Below are 23,370 nucleotides of genomic sequence, written 5' to 3'. Positions count from 1 at the left end.
TGAATGGAGAAAGGAGATGAAAGGGACAGTAACTGTTTACACATGCAGCTTTTGCAGAAACAAGCTGACAGTAAAGTTGGAGACAAAACCGACCCCCAAGCCATAGTTTTAGGAGTTTATTTTAAAGTTTATTCTCTCAAAATGTATTTGATATTTCCTGTCAACATTTTGGATATTTTACATAGCTAGAGAGTATAAAATGCAGATTAAAAACCACTGAACAGAAAAGGGCAGGTAGGAAGGAGCGGAGGGATAAGGGAAGTGGATGGAGGTGAGAGAGTTGGAAGCGTCCGATTGGTAAAACCAGATGAAGCTGATGAACACTTCATCTGATTACTGTAGATACTGGAACCAAGAAAAACAAGACTACAGAGTACATGGGGCCCGAGTTTGCCAAAGCAGCTCAGGTTGCATTTATAAAAGAAAAACATCTAAACTCCTAGTGGCAAAGATGCAATATTCTCATGGAGTTTTATGCAGCCTTGAGAAGATCAAATCTGAACCACAAACATTTAAACTCCGATATTTTCTTCCTGTGTAAATGCAGCCTCCGCTCTGAGATCATCATGATGCTACTACCATATTTCTTGGGGAAAACTGGGAGCTGAGCAGTCTTTCTCTTATCTTTGTACCACTGACTTCCATAATTTAGATGAGGTCACTTAAGTTAGATCATAGTTCAGGGACAAAGCCCACAGTACAAGGCAAGAACGGCAGTGGGAGTGTGTGTGTGTGTGTGTGTGTGTGACAGCATCCTTGTAACAGAAGACGATGAAAATGAGGAATAAACCACGATTGAACATCTATAAATGCAGTTCCATATGCTGTACACACTGTATATTCCCTGTATGCATATATTGATTTGAATTATCTATTCAATAATGGCTTTTCTGTGGAAATTCCTATATTTACCGAATTCGCTTCCCTCTTTTCTCCATCGATTTCTCTTCCCTTACATTCACAGAACAGACACATTCCTTCAGCTCCATATTGCTACTGTATGATCTTTGCCTCAGAGGGAGAGCATGCCTGGTCCTGCTGTGTGGTTTGGAAAAGCAGTCAAGATTCATCTGACCCACGGCTTGTCCTTCACTTTGGCTGACCTGGGTACCGTAAAACTTCTAATAACAGCCCAGGCGTTTTTGTTTGTTTTTGTTTGTTTCGCTTTAACAACTGTGAGCACCTGGTGGCACATAGAGGCAGGTTATAATTCGAGACTTGGCGTTTAGTAAAAGTTTTATGGTGGATTGAATCTAGCTTGTGAGACCAAAATACTTAATAGGAGAATGCATTTTCGCATGCGTGTAACTACAAGCCAAAGTTGAAGACAAATAAGGCAGGTCAAGTTGGTCTTGATTGAAGGTTTAAGAATATCACCATAGCACCATATCAAACTAACGTATAACATCTTACTTCATGCATCTGTAGAGATATATATATATATATGAATATATATGAAATTTGGGGTTCAGTACACAAGTGTTGAATATATTTCAAGTTCACAGAAATAAATATTGCCACAGTTCAGTTGAAAATATAGCATGAAGAGACCTATATTCAAAACTGACTATTGATTGATTGTGGTGTAACATGACTGCTCATAGGTCATCCGTCATCAATTTATAATCATCATCTCTGAGAACATCTCAACAGTCAAAACCTTCACAGTGCATAGAGCATTTAGTTTGCATACCTGCAATTCTACCTGGTGTGTGTGTGTGCAGCGTACAGCACTGTACCACCAAGTCCTCAGACCGCATTTACAAAGCTTTTTAAAGCCTGCTAGACTCAACCTGCTTCTCTGAGTAGCGTTTAGCGCTCCAAATTCAAACAGCACAGTATTACAGTTCACAACCATTTGATAAGGCAGATTAATAAAAGTACTCATAGGCGTTAAACACTCTCGAGTCACACTATTTCATAACAGGCCTACATATCATACATAGCTATATCAAAGCATGCCATACCAAAGCAAAATTGGCAACAAAAAGGAAGGAAAAAAAAAAGGAAATTTTACAAACATTCTTTGGTTGAGTGTGAAAAGAGCATTCCTGTGCTTTTATTTAATGCTTTGAATTTGGCATTTGTCAAAAAAGGACAAAAAAGTGGACCTTTGCAATGATAAACTGGCTTAAATACAGGCAGAGTGATGGCTTCAATCTAAACTACAATATCTCATCTATCTTAACTCACAAAATAATATAAAAAAAATTCTATAGTGATAAAAAGCTCGCTCTCACTGATTGTACACAAATACTTTCTCTTTCCAGGTTGCCTAGGCAACACCCCCGGACGGCTTGCCCATCTCGCTTCTCGCCTCACTTCCTTTCACTTCTTCTTGGCGAAGCGACTGAACTTCTTCTCCTTGTCTTTCTTGGCAGCGCTGGGCTCGGGGAGGGCAGTTGAGGAGGAGGGAGGGGGCAGGCTGTGGGCTCTGGCCCCCGAGGGCCCCGAGAGCCCCGACGCCTCCTCCGCTGACAGGGGCTGGACGGCCTTCTGCATGGCCTGGGTCCAGCGCTGCAGCTCCTCCTGAAATTAGAAATGCAAACACACCACAGTGGCTTACAAATGGAAGTTCACCTCCAGTGGGGGGCAGAGTGTGTTTTTATTTATTAGTGTCTTGGTCTCTTTATGTATTTGTGCAAATTAACAAGTGGAAATCGTTCCGCATTAAACAGTGAAACACTCAATGAGATGCTGATGAGGTAGAAATCAATCCCAACCGGGGTTATATGAATAACCTCACCATGTTGACTGGTTATAAAGACAACCTCTCTGTGTCAATGTTGTTTTTTAGTTTGTGAAAATTTAATGATACCTGTAGGGGAAATCTACACCACTTTGGAAGTCTATATGTGGATAACCTCAACCATGTCAATTGGTTGCATAAATAACCTCACCAAATTAATTGGACATTGGCAATGCTGTCAAACTGAAACAGCTAATAAAATCGAATTAGAACAAAACAGAAATTTAAGAAGAATGACAAGGAAAAAGTGTGTATATGTACAGTAAAGTCTTAAAGTCAAAGATCATATCACTTACATGCAAGTCCGGATCATTCAGCGATAGTAAGGTTAGTATTCACATGATCATTGAAAGCCATTACAAGTCATTCATTGTTGTCATTCAGTGGTTGAAAACTCACCTCATCTTTACACTGGAACAAATAATCACTGCCGTCTCCAAGACTGTGAGAGAAACCGAGACAGAGTTAGTATTCATTGTGTGTGGGTTGTTTCATACTTCTAAGTTGACCATTAGAGTAAAATGAAGAGTAAACAAGCCAATCAAAGCCAGTTTCCCAAAAACACAACTTTTAGAAGTCTATGCAATTGAGCTCTGACTTGGACTCCCATCAGCACATTTACAAGGTTTGGTGTTTTTCGTTTGTTACAAATTGGCAGCAGCCTTCTCTTAGCATTTGTTAGCAAAGTGGACGCAAGACAGAACCAATTGTCTTAAAATGAAAGTATGTCCTTCAACACACTTCAACTTCAAAACTATTGTTTTCCTCTTTCGACTTGTGGAATTAGATGGAACGGCTTGCACGTAATTTTAGGGAAATTGGTTTTGTTCCCAGTTGACTTGCACAAACATTGGTAGCAAATGTAAACAAGAGGCCGCTGCCGATTACTCAAAAACAACCGCAAAAAAAACACCTGAAGTGAAAACTTTTTTGATGTTCCTGAATGTGACAAAACAAGAGGCTCCTAAAAATCCTAAACCTGCCCTTGAGCGCTACATGAAAAGTGTCTTTCTTCCATTGTAAGGCAAGGGCACCATTCATAATTTATTTCACTAAATACTTGAAAACCTCACATTTGTTCTTGAAGACTTCAGCTTGTGGGTGGAAAATCAACATTTTCCCCTCTTAACCCATCAAGACATAAAATACAAGCCTGTTTTACTCAAACACAACAAGTGTAAACAAACCTTTTATAGCCTCAAAATACCCTTAAAACTCATGTTTGGCTGTAACATACTGTCAGTTTTTTATAACAAACTGTCAGACAATGTTTGACGTTGATCCAATAAATCACCACAAACCTAACTATAGTTGGTTTTGTGGTGATTTATTGAATTAGGACCCATTGTAAGATGTGTAGGATCCTCACCGTAGTTTGGCGACGTGCTTCTTCTTCTTGTAGTTGGTGAGGACCTCCCAGCCGGCGTTGCCGAGCGACAGGGGGTCCTCGCCGTGGTACGTCACACCGTGGCCAAAGCTCTTGGCGTCCTTATAGACGGAGAGCTGGCCGGGCTTCAGCACGCAGTACAAGTTGTTCCATGACCTGGAAGAGAGGAGGAGGAGGAGGAGGAGGAGGAAGTCGAGAGGAGAGGAAACAAGAAGAGACGAGATGAGAGCAGAACCGCAATATTGATCATTTCAGGTAGCTAATGTCAGGTAATAATGCCAAATCAATTCAATTTAATCCCAATTATGAGAGAGGCACCGCAGCCCCAGCGCTCCACAAAGACTTAATTCAGTGAATTAGAAATGAAGAGAGCAATTGGAGCGCTGCTTTGCCTCTGTAAAAATAGTCAATTGTTTTGTATCAAAAGAAACCCGGTCAGATCTTCTAAAAGACAGCAAGTTTTGTAGTTTGGGTAAAAACCATTTCTTGGGTTGCGTGTGTATGAATGAACTGACTTAAAGCTGCACTAAGCAAGATTTTTATGTAAAAATAAAACCTGTTTTATGAGCTTAAATCATAAAGTAGGCTGCAACAGAGCAGAGAAGAGCATCCCATCCCGTTGTAGAGGGAGAACTGTGACTATAATCCGTCTCCTGTAATCATAATTAAATCTGAACAGGATCATACAGGAAGGCAAGCTCACAGAGTTATAAAATACCAAATCCATGGGTATCCATCCAACAGTATGTGTATATGAAAAGCAGCATTCCCTTTTCCCTGAGAAAGGACTGTTAAGTGTCTGTCCCAGCTTGGACCGAGACAACACTGAGCCGGGTTATGTCTGACACTCTGAATAACAATTGTCACCATGTACCAGTCCTTGAGACAATGCACATCCTGGCCTACGCTTCCCGGCGTCACCTCACACACACCTCGCTCGCTCCTTCTGTCGCTCTAGAAATGTTCTTTCTTCACTTTGTTGAGACGACTTTACTTTTTAGCAGATGCTCCTGTCTGTTGAAGACTGCTACTCTCCTCTGCGGGTCAGTGATTAAACAATTTTCGTACCTCAGATACAGATTTCATACTTCATACTTCAGACTCTTCAAGTGTGTGCATTTATTAGACTACAATACGTTGTTGTGATAAATTGTTTATTTGTCCCCAACACCCTTGTGGCCTTGTGCAGCTTTAAGTTGAGAAATGAATGTTTTTGGTATCGCTGCTGTTTATGTACAAAAACTGAAAAGCGATGAAAATAAGTGAACAAAAACATGTAGACCACAAAAAAAAAGCCACAGCAGCTCCTTTTGTGTAAGAAAATTCAAAGGATTTCCACTTTTTTTTAGGCTTGTCAGAGAGGAAAGTATCTGCATGTGCTGTAGGAGACTGTAGGATTTTCAGTAGGTCCTTGTTTCAGTGATTCAGTGCAGTTGCATTGGAAGATTGCAAAATTTTGGAAGAATTTTGCTAGTTTATAGATGTACGTCATGTCATTTTACAACATTAGACTGGTTGATTTAGGTTTTAGATACTTTCTGTGAGACTTCTTCATTGTAAATGGGTTTAATCCTTTGCTGAGGTTGTAACGTTACCATAGTAGGGCTTGCTAAGTGTATGTTAGCTTTAACTTTAGTTGTTAAGTAGTAGTAATGAGCTATTATTGGTGATTTGATTTCACTCACAGCTGGCAAGCATGTAACCGGTGCTGAGTTAGTTTTCACTTGGATGTTTTGGGGGGTTTACCCATGCTACAACACCTACTGTCTCTAAGTAAATCAGCTAATTATCTACCTGTTTGAAGCCTTCTTCCCTGAGCCGTCCATGTCGTGTTTGCGGCCCAGCACGCCCTCCTGCAGCACGGCCTGGGCTCTGAGGGGCTCCGTGGGCATGGTGGCGGCTCGCTCCGGTTCCCTGGGGCTCGGGCTCAGGATCGGGATCGGGGCCGAGACGGAGGGGTCCAGCTCCAGAGAAGCGCTCTCTCTCATCTCTGACACCATGGGCACCGTGGAGTCGCCCGCCGTCCCCTCCAGCACGGCCGAACTGGGCTCCACCGCACCAGAACCGGACTGGAGGGGAGGGGAGAGACGGAGAGAGAGAGACAGAAAGGCAGGGGCAAGAAACAGGCAGATAGACAGGGAGACAGATAGAGACAGAGTGAGTCAAACAGATTAACAAACATAGTGATCAACTTGCAAGTTTAGACAGGATAGCAGTGTGTCCTTGCTTTAGGCTCCAGTGAATATTTTTGCTCACAAAAAGGTCCTCAGTGGAGTCAAATGTAGTCTGTTTTAAAGAACAGAAAGCCAAGGCACACTTTTATGTACAAACGTTAATAAAAAAAAAAACTTTTGCACATAAGAGTGCCTGATTTTCTTTTTTTAAACACTGATATAGTGAAACAGAGAGGTCATAGATGATAAACTACAGAGGACTGGGGTTGAGTCAGTGAAGTTACTAACCAGAGTCTGTTCCTCAATAGTGTAGAGCTGTGAAGAGTCTTCTACAAAGCCTGTGTCTTCTCTCCTGGAGGGCAGAGGGGCAGAGGACAGCATGGGATCTGCATTAGAGACCTTTAAGAACCGTGATCAAAGAGCTGTGTGTGTGTGTGTGTGTGTGTGTCTTCTGTCTGTGTGTGTGTGTGCCTGTCTGTGTCTGGGATGGGTGTTAGAGGTCTGCGGTTAGAGGTGTGCGTGTGTCCATGCATACGTGTGCGTGTATGCGTGTGTGTGTGTGTGTGTGTGCGTGTGTGTGTGTGTGTGTGTGCGTGTGTGTGTGTCTTACCTGCTGTCCTTATCTGAGCGTAGCTCCTCTTTTCTGTACTGCTCCATCTCCTGTTGCTGCTTCCTCAGCTCCAACAACTCCAACTGCAACACATAATAAAATTGTAATCAGTAAACCAATCCATTGCATTACTCCAATTTAGTAACATAATCCAGTTTCTTACATTACACTGCCTCCAAATTCTTTAATATTAAACAATCAATTTAAGTAATCAAGTTTAAGACAATTTATTCTGTTTTATGTAGGGCTACTGTAGTTAAATCGTCATTATTGCCATCATCTTCAATGATTAACAAGTATTCCAAGTTGTGTAAACATATCTGAACAATTAAAAAGCTTTTTCTCAACAGATATGTTTCTGAGTAATCCAACAAGTAAGACCCTCCTTTTTTTAATAGTGTAATCATATTATCTTGTTTTTCAGCAACTATAACAGAACACAATTACTATTTCTGGTAATCAGATTACTGTAATCATGTTTCATGTGATCCATCCCTCCCCAGGCCTGCAGCCTGTTACATACAGTAGTGAGGCGCTCCAGGGCGGAGAAGCGCTCTTCCCAGGTGGCGGTGGATTTCTCGAAGGCCTCGTGCCTCTTGAGGAGCTTCTCCACCTCGTCCACGGTCTGGCCCAGGTCCCTGCTGGCCACGTAGGGCTCCTGGGCGATCAGCCAGGCCTCCGCCACCGAGGCGTCCCGCGCAAACTGACACACCTCCAGCACTGGACAGGAGGAAGACGTGGGTCAATATGACAGAGCAGTGGGGGCAAAATGCATGATGTAAAGAGGAATGTTTGCTCACTGCTTTAATGTTTTCAAATGTAGTTTTTATCTAATAAACTTTGACAATAACACTTCAATTCAACATGGTCTTCATCAAATAGCTGGTGGTTATACAGTAAAACCTAACAAGCAGCTTTTCATGCTTATCAAGCAGTAAGGCGAGGCACCACAGGTGAAAATGGCTGGATTGGTCACTCTTGAGATATTATAGTGTTTTGCTTCTACAACTACTTCAGTTTCATAAAATATACAAACAAATAATCAAAAACAACTATAAATAGTTATTGTATATATTTTTATACCAAGTAACACCAAGCACAAAATTAGGTATAAAAAACAAAGGAAACGGACATATTCCCTGTTTGCACATTGTTGACATGCTACTTCTTAACAAAAAACTGTGGTAAAGGATTTGTTTTTAATATCTTTTGTTATTTCCATTGTACGGCATATTTTACATGAACAAAATAGCAGAAAAGATTTTCACCACATACATAGTACAGTCATAACACAAAAAGTGTTTGTATTTGTGTCCATATTCAACATATAATTTCAGTCTGATAGGATGAAAATAAATTTTTCTGTGGTGTCTCGCCTTAAGCAAAATCTGGGGTATTTCCTGCAGACCTAAATATATACGTATAAATCATGCATTTTTATTATTTTAATATGGAGGTCTTTAATAAAGAGAGGCATATTGGAAAGGTTAAAAGCTGAGCTGAAGAGAGGGAATTAGCTGGTGTTAGTGCAAAGATCCACCCTAAAATAGAATAGCCTCACACATTTTATTGTAGAGAGATGCTATCAGAGAGCATCCTTGCTTTTGTCTCAGAAACTATTTTTAAGACTGCTCGCAATAAAAAGGTGCTTATTGGGATGAAAAAGGGGTGTTTTAAAGAACAGAAGCAAAGGCATTCTCTCATGTACAAGTTTGTGCATAGATGAGTCCCTTCACATATTCTAGTCTTATGATTTTGGGCAGTTCAGTGTAGATTTGTGAATAAGTGAAAGGAATAACATATGAATTTGGTTTTAGGGTGGAGCGCACACCCACAAGGTTAGTGTAGTGTTACTCACAGAGCCTGAGCCAGTCCCATCTGTCGTCCCACTTGAACATCATCTCCTTCCTCTTCTCCATCAGCTGCACCAGCTTCTCTTTGATCTGATGGAGACAGTAACACACTCACAGTTACACATCAGCATTATTAAACAACTCTCAGCCCCCAAGACTGGCTATTATCCTCTAAGAATTAGTATTGTGAAGTAATTACCCGCACGTTAAATTCAGACCTGGGTCAATTGCTCATTTAAATTCTTTTGGCTTACTTTTCAATTTCTAATTAGTGTTTGCTTTATAGTCTCCCTGATGAGTGTAAGATGAGTGGAATTTGTTCTTTTGTGGCAATCAAATTGGTTCCATTGTGCCAGACAAGAACAATCAGTCCAGGAAAAGTAATTAAATCCACTTAAAGCAGCAATTTTAGGCCCAGCTGTGGATAAAAAGAGGCTGTCGTTCCTGCCGAAGCCTCACCTCAGCAGAGTCTCTGTGCTTGCGGGTCAGCAGGGCCTTGCCCAGGTCCACGCAGTCGGTGAATTTCACCCCCCTGGCCTCGATCTCCGAGCGGATCCCCTGGTGGTACTTCTGCAGGAGCTCCACGGATGACACGTCCCTGACGGAGAGGAGGGAAAGGTATTTACATTTTCTTTCATAACAGAGTGTGTTCAATCCACTCTCCATTATATTCTGCCTTTGTTGAGACAGTAGGCAGGCTGAGAGAGCTCCAGGATAGAGGTGACACGGGAGAAAAGGCTCTGGCGGGACTGAAGCTTATGGCAGGAGCGGTTCATTCAGTTCCAGAGGCGGCGGTCTTAAAGGGGAAATAAGTTATCTGTGACTTTTATGACTTTTTTTTTTGACTGTATAGAACTGCAACAACATCGACAGATCTCTGGCACAGCTTGCGGTGGCTGGTAACCGATGCAAATAGTAAAGTCACTTTTTGACACTAGAGAGGAGTAAGCCAGGTAATTAGAGCAGAGATCCAACAGAAACCTATAGTGAAGAAGTAATATATCCCAATGCAAATACTGTAATAATTATATTTTGTCATTTATTATTTTGGCTTGAGAACAAAGGGGTATATTGTGGTTATTTTTTTAGTAGTTTGTAAGTAAAAATCGTACTTTTTGCACCTTTAACCACTCCACTGTCTCGGTAACACACACTCCTAAATTCTTACATCACTCATACACTCTCATACTCCCCACTGACAAAAATGTAATTAAAAAGGCTATTACCACCTTCATGTCACATGTAATTATCTCTACATGGATAAGTGGCCCAATCTGGACCGGTTTGGACCAACTGCTGAACAATCAGTACAAACAATAACCATGGCGAGGGACTGAAACCCTGTTAAAATTAAATCATAACTGACTCCTGGGAAATAAGAGCGATGGAAGCTACGCCTATCACTCTAACTTTATATAACAAGTGACGCGAGCTGTGGATAATGAGAGACATGCTATTTGAAACACGATTCAAATTTCTGAATTCATTTATTCAAGCCTACATGTCAGGCCTTAGCCTTCGTTGAGTTTACTCGTTCCTCTGCTTCCACTCCCACTCCAAAATAAAGAAAATATCGGTCTCCTCAGAGAGGCAATTAATGTTGGATCACGGCGTAATATATGCCAGTTCATTTCATCATATGTGTTTATCTAAAGTGGTTTAAAGCACTATGAGTACATACATACAAACATAGCCCCAGTAAAAATGGACCTCCCTCTCTACGCAATGAGCTACACACAGTCACTTTACTCTTTTTCTCTTGCTCTCCCGAAAAAAAAAGAAAATCCAATCCCAATTTTTTTGTTGACTGTTAAAATTTATGTAAATTGCAACTGAATCTCGCCAAAAGTCAAAGGGCAAGGATTCAGGACAGCACAAAATACCTTATATTTCAACCTGTCTGATCAGATTTCCCTGTAGGAAAAAGGAAATGCAGCCTCTTGCAATTTGGAAATGGCAGTAATCAGTATTGATGTTTCAAAATTTTAATACATTTATGTACCAGGTATTTTGGCCTAATCGATATTTAATTAATTGTGCGGCCCACTCACCTGGGCTTCTCCTGGGTCTCTATCTGCTGGATGATGCTCTCCATCCAGGCCATCAGGTCTCTGACCATGGTGAAGAAGCGGAACTTCTCCGCCGTGTCGACCAGCCGCGCCCTGCGGCCGTCGCAGGCGTCCAGCAGGCCCTTCCAGGCCTCCACCACCTCCCTCTCTGTGCTCTGGATGGCGGCGGCCCTCTCCCCTGCGTACTGGGCATGAAGCCGCGTGGCCGTGTCCTGGAACTGTTGAACCTGGGTGGAGGAGAAGGAGGAGGAAAATTAGAGAAAATTACTCGACTAGATTATAAGATACATGCTACAGACGTTTGGTTTAGCAGAAAAAAAAAACCTTTCCCTACTCTGCCTGACTCTTATTTCTTTACTGAGCATTTCTCTATGATTTAAAAGCATTCTAGGGACACAGAAATATTTTGTACATTGTCTGGCTGCTGTGGCCTTTTATTCCCCTTTTGTGGTTACTAAAGTTGAAGAAATAAATCATTTAGATAAGGAGATAAACATTTTATTAGAGCAATTTCCTGGACCCATGATTTTTAAGCTATGGGCCAGGATGCCATATCTGGTGGTTCCCCACATAGCAGATGTGTTTTTATGTCCCAAGGCAGCACTTGGTTCCCTCTGCTTGGGTCTTAGGCTGATAAATATGTAAGAATCCCCATCCTAGACAGCAACTTATGGCTACTCATACTTTAAGTAAACTTTCCACAGTTGCAAAATATCTCAGTACTCTTTCTTCCCTCTCGATATGAGTCATCAAAGTTTGCCTTTTGGCCACTTTCCTGCTGTCTTCCCCAATAATAAAAAAGGCTAATTCCCTGTGTTGTACCTGTTTGCCGAGAGCGGTGATGTCTCTCTCGAAGGCGGCGTGCATACGATGGAAGGACTCGGCCTTGCTGAAGTCCTCTCCCACGTCATCAGGCAGCTCGTTCTGCTTCTCGTGGATCTGAGCCACCAGGTCCTTTCCATCATCAAAGTACCTTGAAAAAAAAAAGGGATCGATTTGTCTCTTTTTCTGTGTTTATTATCATCACCATCATCATATTTATCATCCTATTCACAACATTCACTGTAATATTTATCAAGTTCAAGTCAAATTCTTTGTCACATTGCATCAAGATGGCAAACCCTCCAGATATTAATATCATTCTTGCCTATTTAGACACACTGTGTTAAATTGTGGGATTAGTCATGAAATCCAACTTTTCTGTCTAATTACATCCATGCTGTTTTCCTTACTTGAGCAGTTCATAAGACGCGGTGAGCAGCTGAGCGCGAGTGTCGATGAGCTCCAGCAGGTCGGCCCAGCTCTCGTTGATGCTGTCCTTCCACTCTGCCATGGTCGCCGCCTCGCTGTGGCCGGCCTCGATCAGCTCGTCTATCGTCTGGTTCACCATGTCCACTCGGTCCTGACCCACCATCCCCGTCTCCCGCGCAAACTCACGGAACTTATCCCTCAGAATCTGTAACCGGTTTTGAGGGGAAATGTTAAAAAAAAAATGGGTCTATAACAGAATCTGCATTTTTTTTGGCATGTAGGTTGGAATTTGCATTTTTATTTAAAGCTGCACTGGCAAAAATCCACGTTGGCGGCCCAAATGCCACTGAGAGAAAACTATTTTTTGCCCAGAGATTATGTAATGAGACGTTGGTAAACTGCACACATCATGCTCATGTTTACCAGCCCAGCTGGTCTGTGATCACTATACACTAAACAAAGCCGAAGGGATGAGAAAGGCAAAAGATCCACTGGTTAATCCAGCTTTCTGTGAACGGAGCGCTCACTCATTGCTGTTTAGGAGACAGTTTTGTCTTTCCATCTTAAGTTTCGAAAGGAAATGAAGGCGAATTTATGCCATCTCAATTGAGATGTGACACACTTCTCTATAGCAGCTCCACTTATTGATTGTGGCTGATAAGACAAGTGTATAATTACATAAAAATCAATCTAAGTGCAGCTTTATGTGTATTTGTCTGTGCACCTCTACAGTCCAGTGTGTTTGTTGTGATGTCACATGGTATCCCAGTATGGCATCATTATATGTGTATGTGTTTGTGTGTGTGTGTGTGTGTGTGTGTGTGTGTGTGTGTGTGTGTGTGTGTTAAGGGGTTTTATATAGGAGATGGGGGTATAATAATAGTGTTATATGAAAAGAACTCCCAGAGCCATTATGATATTTCTGGAGCTATTTATTCTCTTTGACCCATTCATTCTCTTGGGCCTGTGTGGGTGTATTAACTCTAGTATTCTATATGAAGGGTTAAACCTTTTCAACCAAGGACGCAAATGAGAAGTTTAATCTATTCTCCTGGTACGCAGGTTCATTTAAATATATTTATACTTTTTAGATCCTGAACTATAGTTTAATAGAATAGATGATATTACATCAAGGGGTTTGTGTAATCCCGCCTCACCGTGACATGGTCCAGGTCCTGGCCCATCTCCTGAGAGGAGGCCACCACGTCCCTCTCCGCGATCCAGTGCTCCAGGTCCTCCACCTCTCGGCTCAGCAGGAAGTGTTGGTAGGTGTGGTCCAGCTTCGTCCGGCGGTCCTCCGCCAGCTCCTTCAGCCCCGCGTACTGCTTCTCCACCTGGCCCTGCCGCCGGATGATGGACTCGCTGCAGGACAGGCGTAAGGAGAGAGGAAGGAAGAGAAAGAAATGAAGATAGATAGGAAAGAAACAAACAAGCAAAGAGAAGGAAAAAGTTGCAGAGAGGGTGGAGGGTGGGAAAGAGATGGCGTGAAGTAGAGAGGAAGGAAGAGAAAGAAATGAAGATAGATGGGAGAATGGAGACAGTCAGAAAGAGGTAAAAGAAGGAGAAAGAAACAAACAAAGAAAAGAGGAAAGATGCAGGGAGGGTGGAGAGATTGAGAAAGTCGGAAAGAGATGGTGTAAATAGAGTGGAAGGAAGAGAGGTGTAAGTATAGATGAAGGAAAAAAAGAAATGAAGATAGATGGGAGAATGGAGACAGACAGACAGAGAGAGAAAGAAAGAGAGAGAGAGAAAGAAACAAACAAGCAAACAAAGACAAGACGAAAGATGCAGGGAGGGTGGAGGGAATGAGAAGGTGGGGAAAGAGATTTATTGTAGGTTGACTCTAGATGAGATGTGCGATTAGGAAACACTCTGAGTGCTTGTCACTCTTATCAATCTAAATGACAAATTGATTCGGTCAACAAAAGTGAATTAGCATAAGGAGGAAGGAGTTCAGATGTGGTTTTGTCACTGTGTCAGATCATCAGAGCTCTGACCCGTCAGGATGGTCCTCAGCCAGCATCTTCTGGGCGCGGTCCGCCAGCTTCCGGATGGAGTCGGCGTAGTCATCCACGTCCCGCTTGAGGATCAGGTGGCGCTTCAGCATCAGCATGGCGCTCTGCTCATCCTGGAGAGGCGGAGGAAGAGGGATGAGGAAAAGCAGGAAGAGAGAGAGAGGAAGAGAAGGAGGAAGAAGGAGGGCATAAGAAGAAGGAGGAGGAGGAGGAAGGAAAGGAGCAGGAGGAGGAGGAAGAAAAATAGCAGGAGGAAAAGAAGGAGGCAGATGAAGAGGACAGGAGGGGGAAGAGGAATAGTAGGAGGGGGAAAAGAAGGAGGCGATGAAGAGGAGAGGAGGAAGAGGAAGGAAAGGAGCAGAAGGAGGAGGAGGGGGAAGAAAAACAGCAGAGGGAAAAGAAGGAGACAGATGAAGAAGACAGGAGGAGGAGGAGGAAGAGGAATAATAGGAGGGGGAAAAGAAGAAGGCAGATGAAGAGGAGAGGAAGAGGAGGAGGAGGAAGAGGAATAGTAGGAGGGGGGAAAGAAGGAGGCGATGAAGAGGAGAGGAGGAAGAGGAAGGAAAGGAGCAGAAGGAGGAGGAGCAGGAAGAAAAACAGCAGAGGGAAAAGAAGGAGACAGATGAAGAAGACAGGAGGTGGAAGAGGAATAATAGGAGGGGGAAAAGAAGAAGGCAGATGAAGAGGAAGAGGAGGAGGAGGAAGAGGAATAATAGGAGGGGGGAAAGAAGGAGGCAGATGAAGAGGAGAGGAGGAAGAGGAAGGAAAGGAGCAGAAGGAGGAGGAGGAGGAAGAAAAATAGCAGAGGGAAAAGAAGGAGACAGATGAAGAAGACAGGAGGAGGAAGAGGAATAATAGGAGGGGGAAAAGAAGGAGGCAGATGAAGAGGAGAGGAAGAGGAGGAGGAGGGAAAGGAATAATAGGAGGGGGAAAAGAAGGAGGCGATGAAGAGGAGAGGAGGAAGAGGAAGGAAAGGAGCAGAAGGAGGAGGAGGAGGAAGAAAAATAGCAGAGGGAAAAGAAGGAGACAGATGAAGAAGACAGGAGGAGGAAGAGGAATAATAGGAGGGGGAAAAGAAGGAGGCAGATGAAGAGGAGAGGAAGAGGAGGAGGAGGAAGAGGAATAGTAGGAGGGGGAAAAGAAGGAGGCGATGAAGAGGAGAGGAGGAAGAGGAAGGAAAGGAGCAGAAGGAGGAGGAGGAGGAAGAAAAATAGCAGAGGGAAAAGAAGGAGACAGATGAAGAAGACAGGAGGAGGAAGAGGAATAATAGGAGGGGGAAAAGAAGGAGGCAGATGAAGAGGAAGAGGAGGAGGAGGAAGAGGAATAATAGGAGGGGGGAAAGAAGGAGGTGATGAAGAGGAGAGGAGGAAGAGGAAGGAAAGGAGCAGAAGGAGGAGGAGGAAGAAAAATAGCAGAGGGAAAAGAAGGAGACAGATGAAGAAGACAGGAGGAGGAGGAGGAAGAGGAATAATAGGAGGGGGAAAAGAAGAAGAAGGCAGATGAAGAGGAAGAGGAGGAGGAGGAAGAGGAAAAATAGGAGGGGGAAAAGAAGAAGGCAGATGAAGAGGAAGAGGAGGAGGAGGAAGAGGAATAGTAGGAGGGGGGAAAGAAGAAGGCGATGAAGAGGAGAGGAGGAAGAGGAAGGAAAGGAGCAGAAGGAGGAGGAGGAGGAAGAAAAATAGCAGAGGGAAAAGAAGGAGACAGATGAAGAAGACAGGAGGAGGAAGAGGAATAATAGGAGGGGGAAAAGAAGAAGGCAGATGAAGAGGAAGAGGAGGAGGAGGAAGAGGAATAATAGGAGGGGGGAAAAGAAGGAGGCGATGAAGAGGAGAGGAGGAAGAGGAAGGAAAGGAGCAGGAGGAGGAGGAGGAGGAAGAGAAACAGCAGAGGGAAAAGAAGGAGACAGATGAAGAAGACAGGAGGAGGAAGAGGAATAATAGGAGGGGGGAAAAGAAGGAGGCAGATGAAGAGGAGAGGAAGAGGAGGAGGAGGAAGAGGAATAGTAGGAGGGGGAAAAGAAGGAGGCGATGAAGAGGAGAGGAGGAAGAGGAAGGAAAGGAGCAGAAGGAGGAGGAGGAGGAAGAAAAACAGCAGAGGGAAAAGAAGGAGACAGATGAAGAAGACAGGAGGAGGAAGAGGAATAATAGGAGGGGGAAAAGAAGAAGGCAGATGAAGAGGAGAGGAAGAGGAGGAGGAGGAAGAGGAATAGTAGGAGGGGGGAAAGAAGGAGGCGATGAAGAGGAGAGGAGGAAGAGGAAGGAAAGGAGCAGAAGGAGGAGGAGCGGGAAGAAAAACAGCAGAGGGAAAAGAAGGAGACAGATGAAGAAGACAGGAGGTGGAAGAGGAATAATAGGAGGGGGAAAAGAAGAAGGCAGATGAAGAGGAAGAGGAGGAGGAGGAAGAGGAATAATAGGAGGGGGGAAAAGAAGGAGGCGATGAAGAGGAGAGGAGGAAGAGGAAGGAAAGGAGCAGGAGGAGGAGGAGGAGGAAGAGAAACAGCAGAGGGAAAAGAAGGAGACAGATGAAGAAGACAGGAGGAGGAAGAGGAATAATAGGAGGGGGGAAGAAGGAGGCAGATGAAGAGGAAGAGGAGGAGGAGGAAGAGGAATAATAGGAGGGGGGAAAGAAGGAGGCGATGAAGAGGAGAGGAGGAAGAGGAAGGAAAGGAGCAGAAGGAGGAGGAGGAGGAAGAAAAATAGCAGAGGGAAAAGAAGGAGACAGATGAAGAAGACAGGAGGAGGAAGAGGAATAATAGGAGGGGGAAAAGAAGGAGGCAGATGAAGAAGACAGGAGGAGGAGGAGGAAGAGGAATAATAGGAGGGGGGAAAGAAGGAGGCGATGAAGAAGAGGAGGAGGAGGCAAATGAGTTATGGAAGGAGTGAACATCTGAACAAAAAAGTAGTTCAGATGAGCTCTCAAAGGAGGGTGCCACTTTATGAAAAGTATGTCACTTTAATTCAAGAAAACCCTGACCGTGTAATCACGTTAATGCGTGGAATCCCACTTGTTCTCCGCACAACGCGCTCTGCCTTGTTTTGAATTAATGATCCATACCAAATCCGTTTTCAATTCCAGCATTCTGACATCTGCGGCCGCTTCCCCCCGAGCGAATTAAGCCGTTTCCCCCCCCCCCCCCCCGTCTCTCAAGCGAGGCGCACCGCGGCATCTCCTCCGCGTCTCACCTTGGCCTTCTCGTCGGCGATCATGTACAGCTCCTGCTCCCCTATCCAGGCCTCGGTCTCGTCCGCGTCGTTGTAGTACTGCTGGGCCAGGTTGGAGCCGTTCAGCCGGTCCCTGCGCTCGGCCATCTCGTCCCGCAGCCGCGCCCACGCCTCCTCCAGCTCCTTCACCTGCTCCGTGATTCGCTCCGCCTCCGGCCGGTCCTCCGCTCCGGCTGCGGCCGCCATCCTCCTTCCCCGCTCCAGCACTTCGTCGACGCGGGGCTGGTGGCCCTCGATCTCCCTCTGCAACGTCTGACACACAGGGGAAAAAAAAGACAGTGAAGAGTATGCAGCATCACCACAGAGCCGACATGGTAATGAGACAACTCTACATTCTCAGTCTGTATCTCTGTTGGGGATGGTGACCCTCGACCCCATGCAGTGTTTGACAGAAGATAGGACTGGAAAGGGTTTATAGTGGATGTGAGCAGAGTTATAGTGGAGGTTAAACTCTACACCCAACTTTTATTTTTGAAATGGAATTTAACCTTAACCTAAACTTTCAACAGCCCATATCAACTTTCCTGACATAAATTCATTGTATAAGGGTGAATAAATAGTATAATTTATTACTGTCCTTCTGTCCAGCACCTAGGTTTAGTTTGGATGTGCGTGCTTCCTTGTATTTTTAGTGAATAAATAGTATCAACCTTTTGCAAGATACACAAAAACACTGTATATCATATCCAAGAATATAACAATATTGTTTTTTTCTTTATATGTGTCAATCATTGTTTACTATATATGCCACAACTGCATTGAGATACTGATGTAGAGATTTACAACTGACTGGAATTGTTCTTGAATTCTACATAAAAATGAGTTACCTGATTCTTCTTCAACAGCATTTGAACAGTTTGAAGATTGTGGCCATGTTCTTGTGACATTGCCAGAGGCATCCTCTCCTCTACCCAGAGCTGAGAGAGAGAGAGAGAGAGAGAGAGAGAGAGAGAGAGAGAAGAAGAAGATTAAATATACAGAGAGAAAGAGTTGACACTGGCCTCTTTTGAAAAAGCAGCTTTACAGATCTCAAACATACACTGTGTAAAAAAATATTAGGACCATCTTCCTAATATTGACTTGCCCCGCTTTTACTCAATCCATGTCTACATTTTCTAAAGGATTAAAAATCCTTCTTCAGCCTGTCTACTCCTCTTCATCTGCATCTCCTCCACATGACTGGAGTGGATTTAAGCGGTGAAACCAATAAGGGATTACAGCTTTTACTCAGATTCTCCCGGGGAGTCGATTTCACGGAAAGAGCAGGTGGTGTTAATATTCTGCACGCTAACTGTAATTGAAAAGTTTATTTCCAAATCAATACATCATCATTTAGGAAAAACAACTCTTCTTAAATCTAGATGATCCAGTCTGAAAAGGTATTATCTTTAGTGCTGAAACGATTATTTGATGAATCGATTAGTCGATCGACAGAAAATTAATCGATTATGATTTTGATATTCGATAAATCGTAAAAAACCAAACATTTGCTGGTTACAGCTTCACAAATGCTAAGATTTGCTGCTTTTCTCCATTTCATATCATTATAAAATGAATACTTTGGGTTTTTTGGCTGTAAGTAAGACATTTGAAGAATCACTTTGGACTCTGTGAACTTGTGATGGCCATTTGTCATTATTTTTTACATTTTAAATGAAAAAGACTAAATGATTAATCAGTTAATTGAAAAAAATAATCTACAGATTCATCGATAATGAAAATAACCGTTAGTTGCAGCACTAATTATCTTGCTGTCAGCCAAGGGCCCACACTAAGTCAGCTACTGCTCTTTAAAATATAACAGAATTTATTCTAATCAATCTTTTTGTAAGAGTAGGAAGCTTCAACACTTCAATTTCTATTCCTAAATTGGATCCATGCTCACCAGCTCATCGGCCAGGTCCCTGTAGAACTGATGGACGGCCTTGGCGGCCTCCAGCTTGCCCCTGCGCTGGGACAGCGGGGTGAGGAGCTGCTGGAAGTCCCTCTGGATGGCCTGCTGCTCGGCCTCCAGCTCCGGCTGGTCCTCCCTGCCTCCTCCGTGCTTCTGGACGGCGTCCTGGAGCTCCTCCAGCTCCCGCGCCCGGTCACGCACCTGGTTCTCCGTCATCTAGCTCGGGGAGATCGGGGAGACGTGATTAGAGAAAAGGATGAATAACCTTTTGAGAGTCTAATCAGGATGTAGAGGAGGGTAGAACCGTGTGAACTTGGTTTACCCTGCCTTTTATGTGTGAAATAGAGCTTAGCTACGGTTTTCAGCAAGTATACACGTTTCTGATATAAGTTAATAGAATGCATAATAGGAGGTAGTATCAGACTGATGTAAGTTACATGAAAATAGTGTCTTTTAGAAAATAAAATAATGAAATTAATCAGAAAATACTGTTTTTTGTTTATATTAGTGTTTGTTTGCCTCACTATGGTCATCAAATGGAGTTCATAGTTAACCAACATTATATTTATTATTGACTGTAATGTAATTTAGTGCTTCTTATGGTATTCTAGTTATTCTTACCAAAAAATGCAATGTGTTACTCTCATGTTAAGATTTAGGTTGCTCAGATTTTGTCTGATTGTGTTCATATGCAAATAATACGCACATATAAAAGGATCCGACACGGATGCTCACACCCTCAAATAAACATAAGCCTAAGAAAGCACATGGCGTGAAAAGCGAAATCTGATATACTGTAATATTTTTAATCCCACGGCAAGATTTAAGTAGTGCACATATACAAAGGAATCACACACGCTATGAGCATACAAATATATGTACTGTATATGCAAGCAAGACACGGACCTGGTGCTTCTTGAGCAGGATGTTGGCGTTGGTCAGGTCTTTGACGTCCTCGTCTCCGCCCTGTAGCTGCTGCTGCAGCTCACCCAGCCACTTCTTCATATCGGCCAGGCTCTGGTCGAACAGCTCGGAGCGGTTGGCGTCGAACAGAAGCCGGGCCTTCTCCTGGGTGGTGGACTCCAGTTTGTCCCACAGCTCGTGCAGCTTGGCCAGGCGCTCCGTCACTATGGGCTCAAACTCAGGCTTGGACTCCATTAGCTCCTGGCCCTCCTGTACCCACAGAAACACAGACACGTCCTGTGAAGAGCTGATATCCAGAATGCTGTATATCCATTTGGGGAAATAAACTATCACCTGGTTTAGCAAAATCATTACCTGAGGTTCATAATTTAGGAGGATCAACAGAAGTGTCAGTAAAGAACTTAAGCTACTTAGTATTGTTGAAAAAATGACATTGTTTGTTTTCATTTTGTGCTATTGATCATTTTTTAAATAGTGGTTGTCACATTTTGGAACAAACCCCTTGATGTAATATCATCTATTCTATTAAACTATAGTTCAGGATCTAAAAAGGGTCACAGGCCTGTTACTGGTGGGTGAACAGTAGTAATAATATATTTAAATGAACCTGCGTACCAGGAGAATAGATTAAACTTCTCATTTGCGTCCTTGGTTGAAAAGGTTTAACCCTTCATATAGAATACTAGAGTTAATACACCCACACAGGCCCAAGAGAATGAATGGGTCAAAGAGAATGAATAGCTCCAGAAATATCATAATGGCTCTGGGAGTTCTTTTCATATAACGCTATTATTATACCCCCATCTCCTATATAAAACACACACACACACACACAGACACACAGACACACACACACAGACACTTATTGACCTGGTCTATTTTGTTGAGCCAGTCTTTGTTGGAGGCCAGCTCAGCCATGAAGGCCTGGTGTTTGAGCCACTTGCTGTGGAGGTTCCTGGCCTCGTCGTACGACGTGTCCTGAGCCGTCAGCATCTTCTCATTGATCCACAGAGTCAACTGAACCATGGAGAGGAAGAGCAAAATATTATGTAGTAGACTAGATTCAACGCTAAGATCCATGAGGATAACATGCATATCCCAGTGTTTGCCCTAAGAGCAGTTACAAAACCTGTCCAGAGAAAGGAAACGTTGACATATCAGCCAAATGGGACACCCCCTCCCAATTAAGGGAGATACAAATTTAGTCTTAGAAGGTCCCATAAAGTGCTAGTGTGTTATAAACAAAGCAGAGTGTGTTTGTCAAATTGACTACGATAATCAAGAGATTTGAAGAAGAAAACACTGAAATATTAAATGAACAGTAACTAGACAGTGAACTCACATCCTGAGTGTTTTGCAGGAAGTGCTGCAGGTCGCGGTTGTCTCTGAGTTTTTCGGACACCTCCTGGGCTCTTCTTCGATTGGTGTCGTGCCTGAAGGCCAAACACAAACACAAGGAAGCACATCAGATAATTCGACTTTTTGCACCAACACCTCTGTCAGTGATATAACAGACCAGTAAGACGTATGGTTGAACGGCTATGACAAATAGAGAGTAAATCTATAAACTCATGCACTGTGGCTCTGAGCTCCTCCACCACACAGAAAAATACCTGACACAGTTATCCAAAACAGCTCTCTTACACAGGCTGCACAGTGAAGCGTAGCTCTCACTTTGAGATCAATATCCATCATTGCAGGCGCCTGTCTACCAAGCCGGATGGCGGGAGTTAATGGGCGAAGCACCCATTCCCTCTCTGCTGCCTCTTATTGACACTAATGATGCAGTGCTAAGAAAGCTGGCTCACTGGTAGTGGGTGGGTGAGCTGGTTGATTAACACTGACATGTTAGGCTCACATGAAAGTGAGCGAGGAATTAACTTTTTTTAATCACTTTTCTTCTATACACGATCAGCTTCTCGGGATAGAAACATTAGAGACGTGTAAACATGTTTTGCCAGACCACACACTGCAAGAAATGGAAAGCTGTCAAGTGACTTTATCTCGTTTCCAGACCTATCAAGCTTATTTTGTGATATTTTTTCTCAAATTATCTCACTGCACTGGCAGATAATCTTGCTGGTTTCAATAAATTTCACTTGATACATGCCAATATGACTTCTTTCAAGAAATCATCATAAAACAATGAAGAAAATAAGTAAACATCCTGAAACAAGTTACATTATCCTGAAAAAATATTTAAAATTTGTTGAAACCGGTAAAATTATCTGCCAGTGCAGTAACACAAAAAGAAAAGTATTTTTCATTATGTTTTGAGTTGTAGTCAAGACCGGCCCAGTTGAGACCAAGACTAGACCAAGACCCCTCCTAGTCCAGATCGAATCAGGATCAATACTAAAGGTGACCAAGTCAAAGACCGGTCTGACGAACTACAGCATTGCACCCACAAATCATAAGAACTTGCAGTTACTTTTTTGCATACACCTTATGCAAACCATAACAACAACAACAACAAAACACATCATGACTGACCTGTCTCGGATGGCGTCCATTTTGTCTTGAACCTTCCCAGAGTAGAGGTTCTTACTGTCCACCAGCCGCTGTCCTCCCTGCAGGGTGCTGTCAATCTTGTCCTCGTTGGCCTCCATAGTGCTCATGAAGTCCTCATGCTTCTTCAGAGCCTTCTCCGCCCCGTCCAGGGTGTCGGGCTTGTCTATGTGGGCCAAGGTGTATTCCTGAAACACAGCAGCAAACATAGAGTGATGGGTGAAAAGGAGAGAGATCCAAAGCAGCCTTCTTGAATAAGGTAGGAACACTCAACCAGCGTAGTATATTATTTGACAAATATGCGGCGTGGTAACTGACCACGCTGCATTCTTTCTTACCACATTCTTTTAAATAGCATTGCAATGGTGCTGTGTATGCTGCACTTGCCGATGAAGGATGAGGACAAAATGTATCCTGTATCAGAATTCATTTCTTTTATCTCGTGCAATGAGCAAAACAAGGGAGATGAGTATTTTTAAGTTTGTGTTTCCAGAGGAGTGCCTTGGATCTCCTGTCTTTTTGAATGTGGCTGCCTGACACCAGTGAACACCATTTAATGTCAGCACGGTTTCTCTTGAATTTTTAAACCCCAGTGTATAACTGTACACCCCAATTTTATTTTAGGCAGTTGTGTTTCATGACTTTTCCATTTTCAAAAACTTTCAATACATTACAAACCATGAACTGAAAAGCAACACTTAATGATAACTGATAT

The 23,370-nt window shown here is 43.2% G+C and overlaps 1 protein-coding gene across 1 annotated transcript in view; it reads right to left on the bottom strand.

Annotated features, from left to right (window-relative positions):
• Nucleotides 1-103: 103 nt before the first annotated feature.
• sptb (spectrin, beta, erythrocytic) overlaps nt 104-23,370 on the bottom strand; it is a 47,496-nt gene continuing 24,229 nt past the window's right edge. The window contains exons 17-37 of the mRNA XM_071915651.2: nt 22,641-22,843; nt 21,490-21,580; nt 21,018-21,164; nt 20,130-20,396; nt 19,215-19,439; nt 18,157-18,246; nt 17,291-17,581; nt 14,091-14,221; nt 13,251-13,455; nt 12,075-12,298; nt 11,665-11,815; nt 10,825-11,069; nt 9,233-9,371; nt 8,779-8,863; nt 7,444-7,640; nt 6,921-7,003; nt 6,599-6,662; nt 5,931-6,205; nt 4,119-4,292; nt 3,149-3,191; nt 104-2,529 (exon numbers count right to left, since the gene is read on the bottom strand). Of these exons, the coding sequence (XP_071771752.2) occupies nt 2,329-2,529; nt 3,149-3,191; nt 4,119-4,292; nt 5,931-6,205; nt 6,599-6,662; nt 6,921-7,003; nt 7,444-7,640; nt 8,779-8,863; nt 9,233-9,371; nt 10,825-11,069; nt 11,665-11,815; nt 12,075-12,298; nt 13,251-13,455; nt 14,091-14,221; nt 17,291-17,581; nt 18,157-18,246; nt 19,215-19,439; nt 20,130-20,396; nt 21,018-21,164; nt 21,490-21,580; nt 22,641-22,843 (3,531 nt within the window). The 3' untranslated portion in view covers nt 104-2,328. The remainder of the gene's footprint in view (nt 2,530-3,148; nt 3,192-4,118; nt 4,293-5,930; nt 6,206-6,598; nt 6,663-6,920; nt 7,004-7,443; nt 7,641-8,778; nt 8,864-9,232; nt 9,372-10,824; nt 11,070-11,664; nt 11,816-12,074; nt 12,299-13,250; nt 13,456-14,090; nt 14,222-17,290; nt 17,582-18,156; nt 18,247-19,214; nt 19,440-20,129; nt 20,397-21,017; nt 21,165-21,489; nt 21,581-22,640; nt 22,844-23,370) is intronic.

Source organism: Centroberyx gerrardi, chromosome 17 (genome assembly GCF_048128805.1).
Source record: "Centroberyx gerrardi isolate f3 chromosome 17, fCenGer3.hap1.cur.20231027, whole genome shotgun sequence".
Taxonomy (NCBI): Eukaryota; Metazoa; Chordata; class Actinopteri; order Beryciformes; family Berycidae; genus Centroberyx; species Centroberyx gerrardi.
The sequence above is the reverse complement of the archived record's forward strand: the minus strand, read 5'-3'. Positions and strand labels throughout refer to the sequence as shown.